The sequence below is a fragment of the Carassius gibelio genome, chromosome B21 (assembly GCF_023724105.1).
Source record: "Carassius gibelio isolate Cgi1373 ecotype wild population from Czech Republic chromosome B21, carGib1.2-hapl.c, whole genome shotgun sequence".
In the NCBI taxonomy this organism is placed as follows: domain Eukaryota; kingdom Metazoa; phylum Chordata; class Actinopteri; order Cypriniformes; family Cyprinidae; genus Carassius; species Carassius gibelio.
Genome location: NC_068416.1, coordinates 23,240,676 through 23,262,131, shown reverse-complemented (window position 1 = coordinate 23,262,131; position 21,456 = coordinate 23,240,676). Strand labels below are relative to the sequence as shown.

Sequence of the window (21,456 nt, the reverse complement as noted above, 5' to 3'; positions counted from 1 at the left end):
GATTTGATATACCATTTTTCTTTATGCAAAATTTGTGTAAAAACAGGTTTTTTCATTATATATAATGTAAACTGAATCTAATTTGCATTTGAATGTGTTTTTGGGACCAAATGGAATAGAAAAAAGAAATGTAATAATGATAGTAATAGTTGACAAGATTTTCATAATAATATATACGATTTCATAGGAATATTTAAATATAATTTATTTCCCTATTAATTTGTTGTGTCTCCCAAAATGCAAAATAAACATACTTTTAGTCCCGGTGTCCCCATATAAGGACATGTATGGAATCAATGTCCTGTTTCAGAACATATATTTTTTTGTTATTTATTTTTTTATGACACACAGTTTAATTGTTTTTTTTTATTAAAATGATAATTACAAAATATTAACATATTTCACTAAATTAATTTCAGACATTTTTGAAAACCGAGGAGAGGGAGTGGTCTTGATGAAACATCCAAACATTTAGTATCTCTAAAAAGTTCTGAATGTGCTCTGTAAAGGACATCCAGACTTAAAAATGTGGTATGTATACTCTCAGAGAAATTCACCAAAATATAATGTCCTCATATGAGGATGCAGGGTCTCAGGAGCTTTCAGAATCAGATTTCAAGATTTCAACACGCTTTTATTTAAAGGGGTGGTTGATTGTGATTTAACTTTATAATGAAATTAAAATGAATCAAATGTTCACTCACCTGAAGAGTGAGTGTCCAGTCTCTATGGATGTTCTGTGCTGTGTGGCCTGAATTCACAGCTGTCACAAGAATATAAGTGCACAATTTCATCTCATAGATGTCACATAAAACATATGCAAATATATATATTAAACAAAATAATTTTCATGTTGACAAAGGTGTGTTGAACACTTATAGTACAATACATTATTTACTATCATAAATGACCATTTTGACAAAAATAATGTGAGATAATGCACAGTATAAAAAGAGGGAACAGCAAGAAAATTGACTCTTTGGAAAAAAATAAATAAACATGTTTTCATGTTTTATGTTGTTTTGCAATTTATTCTGAAAAGAAAAATCTAGATGATTTTGAAGTGTTCACCGAGCAACATTTGAATACCATTTATAAACTGAAAATTAACTTCAATACTAAGCTGACAAAAATGTTGCTGTCATAGTCTTTTTTGATTAAAAACATTTTCTCAAATAAACTTCATAAATCTAAAACTGGTCTGCACAGGTGCAACACATTTAACACCTGCTATGCAAAATTTGCAAATAGGCTGACATTTTGAGGTCATGTAAGAGCCGTAAAATAAATAAATAAATAATAATAATTAATGTGAGATTTACAAACCAAATATAATTATCAATTCACGAGTTCATGAGGTATGGTATGCGTATATGGCGTGCTGTCCAGGGAAGGGCTCCGAGCTCGGGAATGGCCCGAACCTACACTTCCTTTTTCTGTGATGATATAACACAGGAGTGTGTAGGAAGACCAACTAGGAAACTAATGCTTAAGCTACAGATTTCCAGATCATTCATCAGCCCAATGGAGTTGAGTTTCTTGAAGTTCACTGCAGAGTTATTCATCATCAAAGTACGCGTCCTTCAGGTCTATCGCTGATAAAACAATCTCGGGGATGGACGCACCCGAAGATTAGCTTCTGTGTCAACATCTTGAACGTAACCTGGTTCAAAACTCGCGGGTCCAAGATGGGCCATAACCCACCGCCTTTTTTGGGCACAATTAAGTAAGGGCTGTAAAACCCATATTGACTGAAGGGACCGTGTATATAGTGTCCTTCACCAGTAGGACTGTGATCTCCATCTGCAATACAGGAGCATCAGCCTCCTTCACTGTTGTGAAGTGGATGCTGCTGAACTTAGGGGGATGCCATGCGAACTGAATCGTATAGCAGAGGCTGATGGTCTGCAGAAGAGATAGTAGAGCTAGTCAGGCACCCAGATACCATGCAAGCTGGACCAGCGGAACCAGAGGGCCACCCTCGCTGACAAGCAGACTGGGGCGGTGCAGCCGGATGGAGGCAGCAGCTGGGGCAGGATGTATCGGATCTGCTGGACAAAGCTCTCAACAGAGTCGCTGAAGAGGTCGGTCTGGGACACAGGGACGTTGAGGAACTGTACCTTGTCAGACTCCCTCATGTCAGCCAGAGATGCCATTCCTGACCACGGTCTAGTCTCCTTTCTTCATCCTGGCCTCATGTATCATCTGGCTGATGACTCCTGTGTGTTCCAGGAACCCTGCAAAGCCTGAGATTCCTCCCTTTTGGATTGAGGTGTTGAAATATCCATTATCGATCATGTATGTGGAAATTCTCTTTGCCACCACTGAGAAGAAGGTCTTGCACTCCGTGCTGAGCAAAGAGATGGTTCTGAATTTGCCAATACGCACTGAGCCTTCCTCTTTAGGAACTAAGCAGCCTACAGCCTTCTGCCAGCTCGATGGAACAGACTCTTTCTTCCTGATCCTTTTAAGCAGCTTCCAGAGGCGGCGGAGGAGATTTGGACATTTCTCGTACACCCTATAGGGTATACAGCTGGGGTCTGGGTAATAATATAATAATATAATAAAAAGTTTACCATTTACAGCAAGACAATTTTTAATGCAAGTCACTTTAATGGATTCAAATGACATAAAAAATACAAACCAATATACATCTATTAATCTAATCAAGAATTAATTTTTTTAAGTTGAAAGTTAGACAATTCTTTAAAAATGTAATATCCAGTGTCTATGGATGTATATAAATATCCATGCTTTGTTGTATAGACTGACTTCACAGTTACCACAATAATATAAGTGCATGACTTAATCTGCTACACATTACATTAACATAAAATATGCAAACATTAAAAATAAAACATTTTTAATAGATAAGATGGAGCTGTTTGTTGGAAAAACAAGTAAATAGAGCTGACAATGAATCTCTCTAATACTCACAAGACATACAGTAGGCTTACATTTTGTGTGGGGTTGGGGGGTTAGTAAAGAAGACATTTGAAAAAAATAAAATGTTTAATGAAAAGAAAAGTCAAAACAGTTTTCCCAACCGGTGCAGATAAAGAACAGGTTGAACAAAACCAGCCAACACATTACAAATAATACTAAAAGAAAAAAGTTCCCTAATGTGATGTTGTGTTAGAATGAAAGTAAATCCTGCTATAATATATGGCACATATGTGATAACCATGCTCACGGTAGTTATTAAAATGAGATAAAATGCTCTTCTCTTCATGTGGTTTTCCTCTTCTCTCTCTCTCGCTCTCTCTCCTGGTCCTGACTGTTTCAGAGCTCTGAGAACAGCCACAAGACAAAACAACTGGAAGGAGATGAAGAACATGTACTGCAGTGAAAAGAAACATACATAAACATAAAAGAAGACAAAAGTAAGCATGCAGCTTAAGCAGGAGCCAAGAGTGATTATCCAGGCCATGCTGCAGCAGATCAATTTATATCTGAGAGGTTTGTACTTCAGGAAGGTTACAGGATGAAGCACTGCCAGGTAACGCTCAACACAGATCAGACACTGAAACAGAGGACTACCAGTGATGGCTAGACCTGACAAAAATGATCCAAGATGTTTACATGGAATAAATCGATCAAATATACAGATCAAATTATTCAGACAGTTACAAATCTCACAAATAGAGAGATTGAAGATGAAGAACTCTGACACAAATCCACTTCCTGATCCTCTGGTGATGAGCCATATAACATAGGAGTGTGTAGGAAGACCAAACAGGAAACTGATGCTGTACATAGAAATGTTTATAATGTCCACTAGCCCGATGGACTGAGTTGTGAAGTCTACAGATGTGGTGAAGTTCTCTGTAAAGTTACTCATCTTCTCTATTTTTGTCTTCTCAGCACAAAAACTCAAAACATACGTAAATAAAGCAGCTGTGATCAGGAGGAAACAAGAACAGAACATTCAGACTGTATTAAACCAACCAATGTTTTTCAATGAGTTTCAAACTGTATGAAATTCTCAATTGTAGGAACATTTCAATATTAAAAAATTGACATTTACAGCCACGTCGCTTTAATAAGTCACTTTGATACATCCAATAAAAACATAAATATGCAATCTAAAATTTAATTAATTCAGAACATGAAATGGCTCTATGAATTCAAATGAAGTTAAAATTCTAAGAAGTTCTGTTAGGTTTCCCTTAACTGCCTTTCAAATTGTTACCAAAAATTTAAATTCTAGTAAATTTAAAACTCAGACCATCTTACATACTCGTACCCAGTAATCACACCAAATGCTGATACACAAAAATTAATCTAAAGTTTGTCACCTGAAGAGTGAATGTCCAGTCTCTCTGGATGTATGTAAATCTCAGTGCTGTGTTTTGTAGACTGACTTTACGTGCATGATTTCATCTCCTGCACGTCACATAGCACACAAAAGATTAATTTGGAAAAAAGTGGATGGTCTTGTCTGAGTAAACAGGAACAGAAAAAAATTGCATTTTGTGTTGTTTGGAAAAGTGTATGATGAATGCTTTTAATACCTCATTTACTGAAATAATAATAATTTATCTGGGTGTATATAACTTGTTTTATGAGGTTCTGAGGAAAGGACGTTTTCCAGCGTGTTGTAGATAAAGAACAGGCTGAACAAAACCAGCCAGTACATAACAAACATAACTAAAAGAATAGAGGTCCTTAATAAACTGCTGAGTCAAAACAAAACAGAGTCCTATGATTATATATGGCACATATATAAAAGTAATGGCAATAGTACTTATTAGAATGAGATAAAATGCTTTTCTTTTTATGTGGCTTTCCTCCTCTCTCTCTCCTGGTCCTGACTGCTTCAGAGCTCTGAGAACCGCCACAAGACAAAACAACTGGATGCAGAGGAAGAGAAGGAACTGCAGTGAGAAGAACCATGTATGTGCTGTAGTTTTGTGCAACATTAAAATTAACATGCAGATTAAACAGGATCCAATAGTGATTATCCAGGCCGCAGTACAGCAGATGACTCTATATCTGAGAGGTTTGTACTTCAGAAAGGTTACAGGATGAACCACTGCAAGGTAACGCTCAACACAGATCAGACACTGAAACAGAGGACGACCGGTGATGCCTAGACCTTCTAGTAAATTTGAAACTATCTTGAGACGTGAAAAACAAATTGCCATTGCATCAACGAAACAAAATAGACAGTTACCAATCTCACAAACTGAGAGATTGAGGTTGAAGAATGCTGATGCAACTCCACTTCCTGGTCCTGTGACGATGAGCCATATAACATAGAAGTGTGTAGGAAGACCAAATAGCAAACTGATGCTATTCAGACAAATATCCAGTTTTCCAAAGGACTGAGTTGTGGAGTTTGTAGAATCACTTGAGGTGAAGTTCATTGTCGAGTTACTCATCTCTGTGTTGATCTTCTCAGCTCATAAATATGGCAACTAAGTTCAACAGGAAGATTTTTTTCGTCCTTTAAATGTAAAGGTTTTTAAACAGTATGCAATTCCATGCAAAATGTAATTCAAAATATCTTATACTACAGGTCAATTGAGTACAGGCCTTTAATACTCCACTGTGAGTCGTTGTGCTCTAACACCTAAATAACCAAAAAAAAAAAAAAACACAAAACAAAAACAGTCCAATATTACATAATGTAAGAATATGAAATGATTCTGTTCATTCAAATAAACCATTTTATAATTTCACATTTTACATAGACATTATAATCAGTCATATTTCCCTTAAATGGCTTTTTAAATTGTAAAATAAATAATAAATAAATAAATCTGTTTGACGAAATAACCCTGTTTATTTATATGCTCATAAACCTATAAATATCTAACAATCTCAACATAAGCTGAATATTATTGATCAAGAAATTAATCAAAACTTTATCACCTGAAGAGTGAATGTCCAGTTTCTTTGGGTGTATAAATTTCAGTGCTGTGTTTTATAGACTGTCATTAGACTATATGTGCATGACTTCATCAGATACACTTCACATAAACATCAGGTTATGCAAATATTTATGAAAAAGACATTACATGTATAAACAGGAATAAAAAAAATGCATTTAGCTGCAACCTTGTTTGAAGTTAATACATTTTTTAATAATAAAATAAATTGCTAAATTAAATAATTAAATAATAAAACAGTTAATCAGATGGGTGAATTAATTAATTAATAAATTAATATTTAATGTTGGAACTTCAGCTAATTGTGCCACAAGAAATGTAACGTGTCTAATTTTTAAACACTTAAAGCTACATTTTTTTAATTCACATTAAAACTATATTTTTCATCATCTTATGTGATTTAATGCTAGGAATATAAGCACAAGACTAAGAAAATGTTGATATGATTTTGTATTTAATAGACCCATTCCTGTATTTGGATATAAATAGAAAATTGTGCTCTATAACAATTTTTTTCCCATATTTTTTTTAATTATTTATTTCAACTGATACCATACAATGAAACTTATCTTCACATGACATCTGTTCACCAAACAACATTTAAACATTTATCAACTTTAATAGGCTCACAAAAACAAAACACTTTTTTTTTTTTGTTTGTTTGTTGTAGGCTAAAGACACAAGTCATTTGAACAGCTTTCATAATCTTAAAACCTGCCTGCACAGGTGCAACACATTTAACAGCTGCTATGCAAATGTATAAACTTTTGTCAAATGTACAGTATACACTTGCATTGAAAGATTTGTCTCATATGCTATTAATAAAAACAGCCAAGTATTTACTCTTTTAGCCATGTACAGAAAATATTATGAGTTGTTAATCAGCTTAAATACCATATTTAGGATGTGCTGGTGACATTAACACAAATATAATAAAATTTGTTTAAAAAAAAAACAAAAAAAAAACATTTGATTTACAAACAACAGTGTACATTAGCCTAAATATTAATATTTCAAAGCTGTTACGAAAGTTTTTATAGCATGTTTTCTTATGTACTTTTTACTTTTTTTTTTTATTTCCCATGCTCTTAAACAATGCATTTCTAAGAATATACAGTTCAGACCAAAAGTTTGGACACACCTTCTCATTCAAGGAGTTTTCTTTATGTTCATGACTATGAAAATTGTAGAGTCACACTGAAGGCATCAAGGGCTATTTGACCAAGAAGGAGAGTGATGGGGTGCTGCGCCAGATGACCTGGCCTCCACAGTCACCGGACCTGAACCCAATCCAGATGGTTTAGGGGTGAGCTGGACCGCAGACAGAAGGCAAAAGGACCAACAAGTGCTAAGCATCTCTCGGGGAACTCCTTCAAGACTGTTGGAAGACCATTTCAGGTGACTACCTCTTGAAGCTCATCAAGAGAAAGCCAAGAGTGTGCAAAGCAGTAATCAAAGCAAAAGGTGGCTACTTTGAAGAACCTACAATATGACATATTTTCAGTTGTTTCACACTTTTTTGTTATGTATATAATTCCATATATAATTCCACATGTGTTAATTCCTAGTTTTGATGCCTTCAGCGTGAATCAACAATTTCCATAGTCATGAAAATAAAGAAAACTCTTTGAATGAGAAGGTGTGCCCAAACTTTTGGTCTGTACTGTAGTTTCAGGGGAAAATGTAATACGATATAATTTGTGTATTAACTTCAAGTCTCTTGTTAATGCTGGGTGCATTAACTTCTGGCTCCAAAGAGGTCAGGTCACTGTTTAATAGAAACTAATCAACAGCATTATGTAAAATATTATAAAAGATATCTTTGTGATCTGCTTAAAAAGTGCTGAGATTTGCAAAGCATCTGATTTCATCAAAAGGCTTTTTAGGTTCTGTCCCATTTTGACAGAACAGACTAAAAGGGACACATTCCTTTCAAGCGCACAATGCAAGATGTAAAATGCTGCATGATACTTAACTCTGAAAAACACACAATATCAGGTTTACACGGAATGCTCAAAATGTGTGCATTTTAGTAAAAAAAATTATTAACCAGTAATAAAGTTATGGTTTTAAATCCACCAAAGGCATTGATTGCATGTGTGCAGAAGATCAGTATTTATCTTCTTTTATTGGATTAAAGTTGCTGCTCTATATCTCCCAATTTGTGAGAGATGTCAGGGACTTGTTGAGTATACCCGAATAGTAGCTTTTAGATTAAGCACTGCGCAAAGATTTTTGTATGGAAATGGATTGAGATGGCATGAAACTGTAAACAAGTCACAGGTTTAACATATTTTTATGATTCAATTTTGCAGGCGTGGCACATTTTGAAAGTATCCAAGAGATCCTGGTGCTCTACCTGCTATGTGGATCTTTGAAGAGCCATTCTTTTATAATGATTCCCTGCTAGCCTGCGCTCAGCACTGAGAGGTGCTGATTGTACAAAGTTAGGCCATCTTTTAAATGATGTGCATTGATCACTTTGAAATAGATGACAAAGCTAACGGACTTAAGGTTTAATACTGAAGCGGACAGAACGATTACTCTTTATAAGGTATTAATGGGCCATTGATTAAGTTTTATTGGACAACTACAAACTAGAAACCACCACTCATACATCTGTAAACACACTAAAAATAAATATATGTAACTCAAGGGTTAAACCCCAAGTATGATCTAAACCTTTTAATTTCACTTTAAAATAAATGTCATTTTAAAAACAGATCACAAGAAAACATGACAATTTAGTTAAGTAAACTTTTAAATTAATTACTTTTAGAGTAATTATGACCGATATAAAGCAGGAACAGTAAAAATAATGCATTCACAAACAGTCTTAGTACATTTTATATTTTTAGAATGTAGGAAATTATAAAATGCGTATGACAAGATATATGTTTTAATGTTTTTTAATGTGAAAGAGTAAAATATTTACACAGGAATCACAATATGAATCACATTATCGGTGCATTTCTTCTGTCTCGCATATTAAAAGTTAATTTGCATTTGATTCAGTAACTTAATCTAGTAACATATCACAACTGCTAAATGTATATTGAACATGAGAGTTTTCCTCTTTCTTTCTCTCTCCTGATCCTGACTGCTTCAGAGCTCTGAGAGCAACTGAATGATGAGGACTAATATCATCTGCATAAATGTGTGCCACATATGTCTTTATTGCGAGAGTATCGTAAGCATGCAACACATACAGGATCCATGTATACTGATCCAGGTCACAACGCAGCAGATGACTCTATATCTGAAAGGTTTGTACTTCAGAAAGGTTACAGGATGAACCACTGCCAGGTAACGCTCAACACAGATCAGACACTGAAACAGAGGACGACCAGTGATGCAAAGTCCTATTAAAACATTATTATCAAAACTTGAGAAACTTGCAAACCAAATTGACAGTAGAAGGACCAAACAGTTCTGAAACTGAGAGATTGACGTTAAAGAACTATTGCAACTCCTGACATAGAAGTGTATAAGAAGACCAAACAAGAGATTGATGCTGTACACTCTGATTTACAGAAATAATGGTTGTGATCAATAAGTAATATTTAGTAACTGAAGTTAAATATTACAATTGCAGATATTTGATAATCAATAATTTACTACAATTCATTGACTTCATCTAGTAATATCACAACTGCAAATTTAATGAGGCACAAAGGAGAGTTTTCCAGTGCGGTGCAGATAAAGAAGAGGCTGAACAAAACCAGCCAGAATAAAACAAGTCACGCCAGTGAGCCAGACTGCTGGAGAAGAATCAGCAGTCACAATGATAAATAATCCTATGATTACAAATGGGAAAAATAGGATGAACATGGTCACTGTGGTTATTAGAATAAGAAAAAGTGCCCTTCTTTTTATGGGGTTGTCCACCTCTCTTTTTCTCCCTCTCTCTCCTGGTCCTGACTGCTTCAGAGCTCTGAAAACAGCCACGAGACAAAACAACTGGATGGAAATGACAAGTGTAAGCTCCACTGTCAAGAACAGCGCATGTGCATGATGGTTTTTTGAGGCTACATTGTACATGCAGACCAAACAGGAGCCAATATTAATTATCCATGCAGCAGTGCAGCAGAAGACTCTATATCTGAGAGGTTTGTACTTCAGAAAGGTTACAGGATGAACCACTGCCAGATAACGCTCAACACACATCAGACACTGAAACAGAGGGCGACCGGTGAATGTAAACCCTGCTAAAAACTGATCTAAAAATTCAAGACATGAAAACCACCTTGACAGTATAAAGAACAAACTATTCAGACAGATACCGATCTCACAAACAGAGAGATTGAGGTTGAAGAACTCTAATGCAACTCCACTTCTTGATCCAACGATGAGCCATATAACATAGCAGTGTGTAGGAAAACTAAACAAATTGATGCTGTACACAAAGATTTCCAGATTGACTATAAGCTCCCAGGACTGAATTTTGTAGTGTGTAGATGTTTCAGGTGTGGTGAGGTTCACTGTAGAGTTATTCATCTCCTCTGTGTTTGTCTCCTCAGCAGCTCACAAAGCATAATAGCTCATGTAACCTCAATCTATGGAAAAAGAAAAGTAGAAATGATATTTAAATGGCTGCTAAATATAGTATCTGTATATTCAGTATAGTATATTTTTGAATCATATTTCCCTTGAATGGATTTTATTCAAATTTAGCATAACATCTTAAAAGGTTAAAAAGTATTAGTATATACTGTAGCATCTTCCTTAAAAGTCAAAAAGCCAATATGAGTTATTGCCTGTCTATATTAAGTGGTAGAGAAATTAGACAATATTGCTATTAACAGCTCTGTTAACATAGCGCTGCACTGCTGAGAAAATGTGATAAACAGAGCACATAACTATAAAATCTACAAAATATGGTTCTGAACAAATAGTACAGTATTAGTTACTATACTGTATTTATTATAAAGTAGCTATACATTTAAATCAGAATTATTATTGTATATCTTATTTCTGTTGAGTGAATTTCAATTCATTTGTTTCTTATTTTCAATTAAATAAAAGAGAGCAGTTTTAATTTACTCAACAAAGCATAAAAACTTGCCCGCAATCCCTTGAACATTGTTAGATAGAAAAATGTCAGTTGCGTATTAATGGGGGTAGAAATTGAAATAGGTTTAAAGATAAGTGTTAAGAAGTTGATCACCTGAAGAGTGAATGTCCAGTCTCTCTGGGAGTACAGAAATCTCTGTGCTGTGTTTTGTAGACCGACTTCACAGCTGTAACAAGAGTATATGTGCATGATTTCATCTGTGACACGTCACATGCATTAAGAATTAGATATGTAAATATTTAAGATACAAAAAAATAAAAATAATATATCAGCTGACCCTTATTGTCTGACACAGGCTTGGGTTGTTTTACATTACATTTTATTTAAAAGCTTTTTGCATGTATTTTCTATACATAGTTTCCAGGAAATAAAATTTGTAGGAGGAAAAATGATCACCTTTAGTCTTTAGAAAAATATCACTGAAACAAACAAGCACAGGTGGCACTCATTCAACACACGTGATATGCAAATTGTAAAACAGTGCATTTAAAAATGACAGAGGAAAATAATACTTAAACATCTGTTTTATGACAACATGTCATGTTGCTGCAATAATCTCTGTGGCACCTATTCAAATGGAAAATGTGAAACTGGGACATTGATGATGGATAAACAATCTACAAACTATAGCACCCACTATCTGACACAGACACACAGAATAAAGTTAATCTTTATGCAAAAAGAACTATCAAATGAACAACTATAAGCCAACTAATATTTTTGAGCCACTTTAAACTGAAAGACACTGAATCTATATCTACATTATCTATATTTTAAAATAACAGTTGAAAATATTATGGCAAACGGAGACAGGGGAGTTTTCCTGTACGGTGCAGATAAAGAACAGGGTTCACCAAACCAGCCACTATATAACAAATAAAAGCAATTAACCAAAGTGGATGCAAGAACTCATTTATCACAATTGTTAAGAATCCAATTATTATATACGGGCCATATATGATAGCCATGCTTACAGTAGTTACTAGAATAAGATAAAACGCTCTTCTCTTCAAGTGATTTTCCTCCCCTCTCTCTCTCGCTCTCTCTCCTGGTCCTGACTGCTTCAGAGCTCTGAGAACAGCCACGAGACAAAACAACTGGATGGAGAAGAAGATGAGGAACTGCATGGACAAGATCCATATACATGCGATGTTGTTTGAGACTGTAGTAAACAAGCACCAGAAGCAGGAGCCAATAATAATAATCCAGGCAGCAGCGCAGCAGATGACTCTATATCTGAGAGGTTTGTACTTCAGGAAGGTTACAGGATGAACCACTGCCAGATAACGCTCAACACAAATCAGACACTGAAACAGAGGGCGACCGGTGATGGAAAGTCCCAAAAAAAATAGTTTCAGTGTTGAGAGATGTAAAAACAAATATGATAATGCATATAAAAAATAGTTTAGACAGATGCCAATCTCACAAGCAGAGAGATTAAGGATGAAGAACTCCGGTGCAACTCCATTTGCGGTTCGTGTGATGATGAGCCATATAATATAGGACTGTGAAGGAAGACCAAACAGGAAACCTATGCTGTACACACAAATGTTCAGACCGTCCAGTATCCCAATAGACTGAGTTGTGGAATTTGTAGATGCTTCAGGTGTGGTGAAGTTCACCATAGGGTTACTCATCTCCGCTGTGTTTGACTTCTTAATTCAGCAGCTCACAAGTTAACCTGAAGGCTATACGCTCTTAAAGCTTCCACTGTAGAACAAAAATATACCATCACAATGTATAAAACAATGAACACACTGCAGCAATTTCACAGTAATCCAGTTAAAGAATCCAGTAAAGTCGAGGCGGAAGCAAGATGGTGGAAATGATGTTTGTTTAAAACAAGAGAAAGTGAATTAAGATAAGAGACATGAATGCCATCTCGGTTTGGGATAGCTCAACTGGATGAGTGGTCTCCAGTCTGAAATACTGGAAAACTATGGGTGATAGTAATTATTCATAAACATCTGATCAGATGACAATACTGACCAATCAGTATTCCAAAAAAATGCCATTCAGTACATACACATGCCTGATATTTTACAACATTTCCTGTTTAAACCGACTTTAGGATTTTATTCAATAGCATTTAATCAATGACTTCTGTAAAAGAAAAAAAGAAAAAAAAATCTCAATAGCTAAACCATTAATCTTTTTAATAGATGAAGAATTCAAATTATACCATTATCAGTTATTTATACTTGCTGTGGATAAATAGAAAAAAATCTAATAAAAAAGAAGAGTTTATCACCTGAAGAGTGAATGTCCAGTCAATCTGAATTTATATAGGCCTGATTCTCTGTGCTGTGCTTTGCAGACTGACTTTACAGCTGTCCCGAGAATATGATGTCATCTGCTACGTCACATACTGTCAACTTAGACATGTAAATATTTAAGATACAAAAAAAAACTTTAGCTACTTATCACCTGGCCCTTTATGTCTGACTCAGCTTGGTTGTTGCACATTACATTCTATTTGAAAGCTTTTCCAATGTTCCAATGCAACTGTGAAAATGAATGGTACTCGGTACTCCTAAACCAGCACAGGTGTCACTCATTCAACACCTGGTATGCAAATTTTAAATAGTGTTAAATTATAAAACTGCTTTAAATATGACAGAAGAAAACAATACTTAAAACATATATGTTATGATAGGATGTCAAGTTTTTGCAATAACCACTGTGGCCACCATTAATATGAAAAGGAGACACTGAGTCATTGATGATGTGTTTTAGTGGAAAAACAATCTTTAACCTCTTAGCCTGCACCCCGACGGCCTCCTCCTGAAAGCCACCCAATTTGCACGTGTCAGTGTTTATGAATAGATTAAATGAAACGGGACAAATTGAATCTTGACAAACTATGAATCATTATAAAGATCTAAACCTCAAGCATCAACGAAAGATCGCTGTTTTTCAATGGAAAGCTTACAAAGACTGTATTTGTTACATTTGTGTGAGCAGTACACATACAAACATGAACATTAGAAACGCTGTACATACCAGATCCGTCGTAATAACGAGTCATAAACACATCCACAGCTGTAAATCCCGGTTTAGTTAGAAAGGTAAGGGTCCGCTGAACGACATCTCATGAAGCACGTTTAGTCCAACGAACCAATAACGTTGTAATATGGATCATAATTCCTTTGTTTACGTTCCAGTTCTTCAGCGACAGAATTGTTTGTGTCCGTTATGGAATAACTCACGGTCGGAAACTACTTCTTGGTAGTTAAAAAAAAAAAACGGCATGGTTTTGCAGCATACAGTGTCACAGCAGAATGAGCATTAAAATACAATAAGAATAATTTGAGTAAGAAAAATAAGAATTATAAGAAAAATAAAAAAAGACCTAACTTTGTTTGCCAATTACAGAAAATCCTGAGATTGCTAGAAATGCAGCATTTACAATGAATTGCGATGCAAATTAGTGTTGAAGTAGGAAACTGTTAAAATTATAAGTTAGCGCGTTTCGTTGTATGCATGTGTTGTGATGATTTGCAGCACGTTTCGTTGTATGCATGTGTTGTGAAGGATTTGCAGCGCGTTTCGTTGTATGCATGTGTTGTGAGGATTTGCAGTGTGTTTCGTTGTATGCATGTGTTGTGATGATTTGCAGCGCGTTTCTTTGTATGCATGTGTTGTGAGGATTTGCAGCGCGTTTCTTTGTATGCATGTGTTGTGAGGATTTGCCGCGCGTTTCTTTGTATGCATGTGTTGTGAGGATTTGCAGCGCGTTTCGTTGTATGCATGTGTTGTGAAGGATTTGCAGCGCGTTTCGTTGTATGCATGTGTTGTGAGGATTTGCAGCGCGTTTCGTTGTATGCATGTGTTGTGAGGATTTGCAGCGCGTTTCTTTGTATGCATGTGTTGTGAGGATTTGCAGCGCGTTTCGGTTTATGCATGTGTTGTGAAGGATTTGCAGCGCGTTTCGTTGTATGCATGTGTTGTGAAGGATTTACAGCACGTTTCGTTATATGCATGTGTTGTGAAGGATTTACAGCGAGTTTCGTTGTATGCATGTGTTGTGAGGATTTGCAGCGCGTTTCGTTGTATGCATGTGTTGTGAAGGATTTGCAGCGCGTTTCTTTGTATGCATGTGTTGTGAGGATTTGCAGCGCGTTTCTTTGTATGCATGTGTTGTGAGGATTTGCCGCGCGTTTCTTTGTATGCATGTGTTGTGAGGATTTGCAGCGCGTTTCGTTGTATGCATGTGTTGTGAGGATTTGCAGCGCGTTTCGTTGTATGCATGTGTTGTGAAGGATTTGCAGCGCGTTTCGTTGTATGCATGTGTTGTGAAGGATTTACAGCACGTTTCGTTATATGCATGTGTTGTGAGGATTTGCAGCGCGTTTCGTTGTATGCATGTGTTGTGAAGGATTTGCAGCGCGTTTCTTTGTATGCATGTGTTGTGAGGATTTGCAGCGCGTTTCTTTGTATGCATGTGTTGTGAGGATTTGCCGCGCGTTTCTTTGTATGCATGTGTTGTGAGGATTTGCAGCGCGTTTCGTTGTATGCATGTGTTGTGAAGGATTTGCAGCGCGTTTCGTTGTATGCATGTGTTGTGAGGATTTGCAGCGCGTTTCGTTGTATGCATGTGTTGTGAGGATTTGCAGCGCGTTTCTTTGTATGCATGTGTTGTGAGGATTTGCAGCGCGTTTCGGTTTATGCATGTGTTGTGAAGGATTTGCAGCGCGTTTCGTTGTATGCATGTGTTGTGAAGGATTTACAGCACGTTTCGTTATATGCATGTGTTGTGAAGGATTTACAGCGAGTTTCGTTGTATGCATGTGTTGTGAGGATTTGCAGTGCGTTTCGTTATATGCATGTGTTGTGAAGGATTTACAGCGCGTTTCGTTGTATGCATGTGTTGTGAAGGATTTGCAGTGCGTTTCGTTGTATGCATGTGTTGTGAAGGATTTACAGCGCGTTTCGTTGTATGCATGTGTTGTGAAGGATTTACAGCGCGTTTCGTTGTATGCATGTGTTGTGAGGATTTGCAGCGCGTTTCGTTGTATGCATGTGTTGTGAAGGATTTGCAGTGCGTTTCGTTGTATGCATGTGTTGTGAGGATTTGCAGTGCGTTTCGTTATATGCATGTGTTGTGAAGGATTTACAGCGCGTTTCGTTGTATGCATGTGTTGTGAAGGATTTGCAGTGCGTTTCGTTGTATGCATGTGTTGTGAAGGATTTACAGCGCGTTTCGTTGTATGCATGTGTTGTGAGGATTTGCAGTGCGTTTCGTTGTATGCATGTGTTCTGAGGATTTGCAGCGCGTTTCGTTGTATGCATGTGTTCTGAGGATTTGCAGCACTTGTGTTGTCAAAATGATGAAGATATATATTTTTTATAAAAGTTTTTTCAATTTGCATGTGTTTTCTTAAATTGCAGCGCTATCTCGGCCACTGTAGTAACTCCCTCAACAGTGTTTGGTTGTCTCACTTCGAGGAATGAGTGAACTAATTCATTTTCACTGCTTGAATTTGCAGTATATTGTGTCTGGCTTCCAGTCCTCTTCCAGTTACTGTATATATATATATATCTGTTCAAAACAGCTCATTTATATATATATATATATATATATATATATATATATATATATATATATATATATATATATATATATATATATATATATGTATGTAAAGAAACTTAAATGTAACACACATGCTAACAATTGTTAGCTTGGTAATTTACTAAATATTGACTTGAAATATAGATAAAAGCTCCATTAGAGATTTATATTGTGCGTTTTGTTGGAGACAAACAGGATAAAAGAAGATGGACATTTTTAAATTGTTAATCAAATCCTGTGTCTGCTGTGACACATTTAAAAAAACTCCTGCAGAACTTGTACAAAGTTGCCTGAAAAATCTAAAATAGAAACTGGTGACACAAATGACTTTATGATACATGATAAATACTTTTTTTTTTTTTTTAAACACACGAATCATTGCTAATACATAAACTAAATTGGTGTGTGGCACAGATTTTTTAAATATTATCACACTTTCCATCAACTTAGGGGAGGATTTTTTTTTTATGCACATTTTTATAGACACAAATACAACATTTTCACAATGTGTAAAGCAGGAAAATATATCTGATCTTAGATATCTAGCTCAAGAACAGCTTATTTTTTATTTTTAAATTATTAAGCACAAAAAGAACCATAAAACCACAAAATTTGCTGATGGGAACATGCTGACAAGATTTTAATTGTTTTCAATAGTGAGATGTGTTATGGTGGTTTGAAGAAAGGCAGTTTCCCAACTCGCCAGAGATAAATAAGAGCAGGTACGAAACTACCCAGCACAAAACAATACAAGCTAAAGGAGCTCACTTCGTCAACTTCTTTTTGGAGCAGAATATAGAGAAATCTTGAGATAGTAAAAGGAACAGCTATGATTAGCGTAGTCAGAGTCAATATTACAATGATCTTAAATGCCCTTCTCTTTACTGGATTTTCCTCCCCTCTCTCTCTCGCTCTCTCTCCTGGTCCTGACTGCTTCAGAGCTCTGAGAACAGCCACAAGACAAAACAACTGGATGGAGATGAAGAGGAGAAACTGCAGGAATGCAATCCACATAAAAAGTTTTGCTGATGATGCTAAAATGAACAGGCAGAAAAAACAGAATCCAAGACCTATTGTCCAGATCACAGTGCAGCAGATGACTCTATATCTGAGAGGTTTGTACTTCAGAAAGGTTACAGGATGAACCACTGCCAGGTAACGCTCAACACAAATCAGACACTGAAACAGAGGACGGGTAGTGATGATATTTCCTGTTAAAAACCTCAGTACAATCAAGAGCACCGACTCGCGTAGACTTTGTATGACCAAATTAATCAAATAAAGCAAAGTGAACACAGAGAAAATGATCTCACAAACAGAGATATTGAGGTTGAAGAACTCTGATTCAACTCCGTTTCCCGTTCCTGTGATGATGAGCCATATAACATAGCAGTGCGTAGGAAGACCGAACAGAAAACTGAAGGTCAACACACAAACCGTGAGAGCGGCCATTGGTGCGTTTCCAGATGCTGTGAGGTTCGTTGATGGGAACACCGCACATGTCGGATCCTCAGAAGAGCAGTTCATGGCTGGACTTCTCTCTAAACACAAAGTCTTTTAATTAGTTTCTGTGTAGAAATGTTCATTAATATGTATTTTTCACACACAGTCGCACAGATAGAGAGATTTATAGATTTTTGTGCAGTCTGTTCAATTCCAAATAATGGTAACAAGCCTAGAAACTGTTAAATGAAAATGATCTCTGATATGACAAGAAAAAATGGGTCCATATTCTGTTAAGATTTGTAATATGTAATATGACTGAAAACAAATCAATTGAACACGGCATTGGTTTCACAATTTTAAGAGTTTACTGTAAAATTTAAAAACACTTCAATAAAGGCATTTTAAGAGGATCTTATTACCTTGAAAAGCCAATTTCCAACCGTTCTCCAGAAATCAAGTCAGGCGGATTGTGACTTCTTACATTTTAACTTCTTAAATATGAAAAATATACATATTACTATGAAAACATCAGCTTGTGAATATTCCTGTTGGAAGCACCGTGTTGTGAAGTAGGCTACTATCTCTGTTGTACACAGATGGTCATTCATATCTCATATGTACTCAACACAGTCATTCAGTCCTCCATGCAAATGTACAGAAACCGGTTAAAAAGTCAGATGACATTTTCTCTGTTCTTCAATACGGAACTCTGGACTTTATAATCTGCCTCTAATTCAATACACCTGCTCATCTGATTTATATAAGAATTTATTGATTTTCTTGTTTCTGTTGAAGCAAAAGATGATTTTTGGAACATTCTCAAATCACACTTGACAACATGATCATCTTGTTTTACACCAACAATATAGAGCAAAAGCAGACTAAGAAAATACTAAGAACAATTTTTTTTAAAAATAAATAAATAAATTGTTCAAATGGAAGGGTCTACAAGTGTGCATGTGGCGTATGCATCTCTGTGCTTGCTCAACTGGGCCTTGTACATGTTAATTGCAATCACTACCTCGGGGAAAAAAACTTCTTGAATATTCTGTCTTCAGAAAACCATATACTAATAAATGGCAAATATATGACAAGTGTCTATATAAACATAAAAGTTCAAATCATCCTCTAAATCGATTTCAGGATAAATCAGTACACCTGTTTCATTGTCAAAACAGAGACAAAAAAAATTAATAAATTATATTTAAATAATGTGTTTTCCACCAGTATTAGCCCACAGGTGGATGTCTAGAGTGCAAAAATCACTTGTCACATAACACACCGGAGATGCAAATAGTATGTGTCAGAATAAACATTTGAATCCAAGAATGCACTTGGAACATTTTATTTTTAAGACATGGATCATGGTTAAAATGGATGGCGGAGAATAAAATTATTAAAGTTTTTCTTCTTTTTATGTTTCTCAGAAAACGACAATGAAAATTGCACATTAAGCATTGGAACTAACAAAGGTTATTACAGTGAATTAAAACCAGTCAAAGGGACTGTACTTCAATAGAAATAAAATGTAGAAATAAAATCAAGCAGTTGAAACAGTAGCCATTTTTCATTTTCATTTAGTTAAAAAAAAAAAAAAAAAAAAAAAAAACGTAACCAATAGACCATAGTTTGATCAACTTTATAGGCGATTTTCTCATTTACATTAGTAGAGGTTTTCTTTTTTCTTTTTTTGCACCCTCAGATTCCAGATTTTCAAACAGTTCCATCTTGGCCAAATACCATATCTTAACAAGCCATACATCAAAGGAAATCCTATTTATTCAGCTTTCAGATGATATATAAATGTAGTTGTTGTTGGTTTGCTGCTGGTTGGATTGGTTAGGAGTTTCTGCAGCCTCTAATTTAAATAACTAGTATATTATACGTTTCTGAGGAAAACAAATGGAAGGAGAAAATCCAAGCAATTGTATCATAATCATAACAATTGACAACTGTACATGCTGATGCTTAACAGTCAAAAACAAACAAAAAAAGTTAATAGGCAATGTCTGTTAAACCTAGGAAACCAGAGTGCATCCAAATAAATCAATTAACTGACATAAAAAAAAAAAACCCTCACTAACAGTAATGTCCAAAACCACAATGATTAGGGAAAGCTATAAAGGCATAATATTCTTTTATTTACAAATTGCAAATTGTCCAGAATGTAACAGCTTTAAAACATATCAACAGATTTCATGAGATAAATATCACACTAAATATAACACTTTAAATTTAGCTTTAATTTCTAAAAGATTTACAAAGCAAATACTGTCTCGTATTCTGTCAAGGCAACATTTCCAGCATCATTTCATTTCAAATGCACAAGAATGATTATGTACCACAAAAAAATATGAATTCATTTCTTATTTGATCCGTAATCTTTAAGGAATCTATAAAAACGGTTCTTTACCAAAAAACGATAAATTATAAAATATATGTTTTTAAAGAAGTAGCAGCCAATGGTCAAGAATGTAAGCCATAAGAATACACAAAATTCTGCAAGGATTGTACGCGTCACTGACGTCCAAAACGTCTTAAGACAAATGTGTTCCGACGAGGTCAAAGGCCCTGATCGGATAATGTAGAAACTGCTTCTGACGTGGGGATGACTGGAGCCTGTCAGGAGAGCAGAAAGGCTTTATCCTGAGAGTTTCTCTTCCGCCTGCAGACATCTCAGCACATACAAGATGACCTGGTAGCAGAAAATGTATTGTTCCTGGAGAAGAAAAACAGCAAATGTTACACACACAAAAACTGCAGAATTCATTTAAAAGCATCATTCAATATGAAGTGGTCACCTCTGTCTGCACCATGCCCTGCCTCTGGAGTCTCATAGTCCGCACCACATCTGATATATCAAACTAAGTGGAGAACATATGAATGTTACATATAACTTCCACAATCGCATTAGCTAATAATGTATGTGTTATATCATATATATCATCATTTTTAAGCAAGTGTCATATATACGTTTATTCTTTGAACAGTTTTATATTTGTAATGTTTTGTTAACTGTTCAAAGAATAACCTTATATATGACACTTCAATCTGCATCTTTGCATGAAACATTACAAATAAAAAATTCAAGTTAACGTTTCAAAGTATGAACTTACATCTGCATCTTTGCTGATGAGGCCAAGAACCACATCTATGCAGATCAGCGTCCCCGATCGGCCAATCCCTGCACTGCAGTGGGTGATGATGGGCCCTGATTGGTGGATGTGTCTCATGTAGGAAATGAATGTCAGGAGCTGTTCTGGTTGAGTCGGGGTTCCATGATCAGGCCAGCCTGTGTAGTTCAGATGAGTGACTCTCTGGATCTCATTAGTCTGCAGGAGGAAGATGTTCATGCAGATTTAAACATCTCTGCGTGTAAGCGTATTGATAAAGATATTACCATATTTTCCAGAGTATAAATCACACTTTTTTCATAGTTTGGCTCGTCCTGCGACTTATAGTCAGGT

General features: G+C 35.6%; 4 protein-coding genes across 12 annotated transcripts in view; all 4 read right to left on the bottom strand.

The window, feature by feature from the left end:
- Positions 1-2,169: 2,169 nt before the first annotated feature.
- LOC127985614 (uracil nucleotide/cysteinyl leukotriene receptor-like) lies at positions 2,170-3,841 on the bottom strand. Its single transcript, XM_052587646.1, has 2 exons — positions 3,048-3,841; positions 2,170-2,518 (listed from the first exon to the last, which is right to left on the bottom strand). Exons 1-2 carry the CDS (start codon positions 3,839-3,841, stop codon positions 2,170-2,172), a joined length of 1,143 nt encoding a protein of 380 aa, XP_052443606.1.
- Positions 3,842-4,365: 524 nt separating this feature from the next.
- On the bottom strand, positions 4,366-5,384 carry LOC127985613 (G-protein coupled receptor 35-like). The gene is made up of 2 exons (XM_052587645.1): positions 4,722-5,384; positions 4,366-4,386 (listed from the first exon to the last, which is right to left on the bottom strand). The coding sequence occupies exons 1-2, from the start codon at positions 5,382-5,384 to the stop codon at positions 4,366-4,368; spliced, it is 684 nt and encodes a 227-aa protein (XP_052443605.1).
- A 3,403-nt stretch (positions 5,385-8,787) lies between these two features.
- On the bottom strand, positions 8,788-13,507 carry LOC127985540 (chemokine XC receptor 1-like). 5 transcript variants are annotated; one of them, XM_052587580.1, is made up of 4 exons: positions 13,220-13,493; positions 11,365-11,387; positions 11,062-11,134; positions 8,788-10,450 (listed from the first exon to the last, which is right to left on the bottom strand). In XM_052587580.1, exon 4 carries the CDS (start codon positions 10,389-10,391, stop codon positions 9,555-9,557), a length of 837 nt encoding a protein of 278 aa, XP_052443540.1. In that variant the 5' UTR covers positions 10,392-10,450; positions 11,062-11,134; positions 11,365-11,387; positions 13,220-13,493; the 3' UTR covers positions 8,788-9,554. The 5 variants fall into 5 exon arrangements, with proteins under 5 accessions (XP_052443540.1, XP_052443539.1, XP_052443538.1 ...); XM_052587579.1 differs by lacking the exon at positions 11,365-11,387 and having other exon boundaries at positions 13,220-13,321; positions 13,396-13,493; XM_052587578.1 differs by lacking the exon at positions 11,365-11,387.
- Positions 13,508-20,109: 6,602 nt separating this feature from the next.
- LOC127985860 (tyrosine-protein phosphatase non-receptor type 13) overlaps positions 20,110-21,456 on the bottom strand; it is a 65,576-nt gene continuing 64,229 nt past the window's right edge. For all 5 annotated transcript variants that reach the window (XM_052588050.1, XM_052588052.1, XM_052588051.1 and 2 more), the window contains 3 exons: positions 21,106-21,321; positions 20,791-20,853; positions 20,110-20,708 (listed from right to left, as the gene is read on the bottom strand). In XM_052588050.1, the coding sequence (XP_052444010.1) occupies positions 20,631-20,708; positions 20,791-20,853; positions 21,106-21,321 (357 nt within the window). In that variant the 3' untranslated portion in view covers positions 20,110-20,630. The remainder of the gene's footprint in view (positions 20,709-20,790; positions 20,854-21,105; positions 21,322-21,456) is intronic.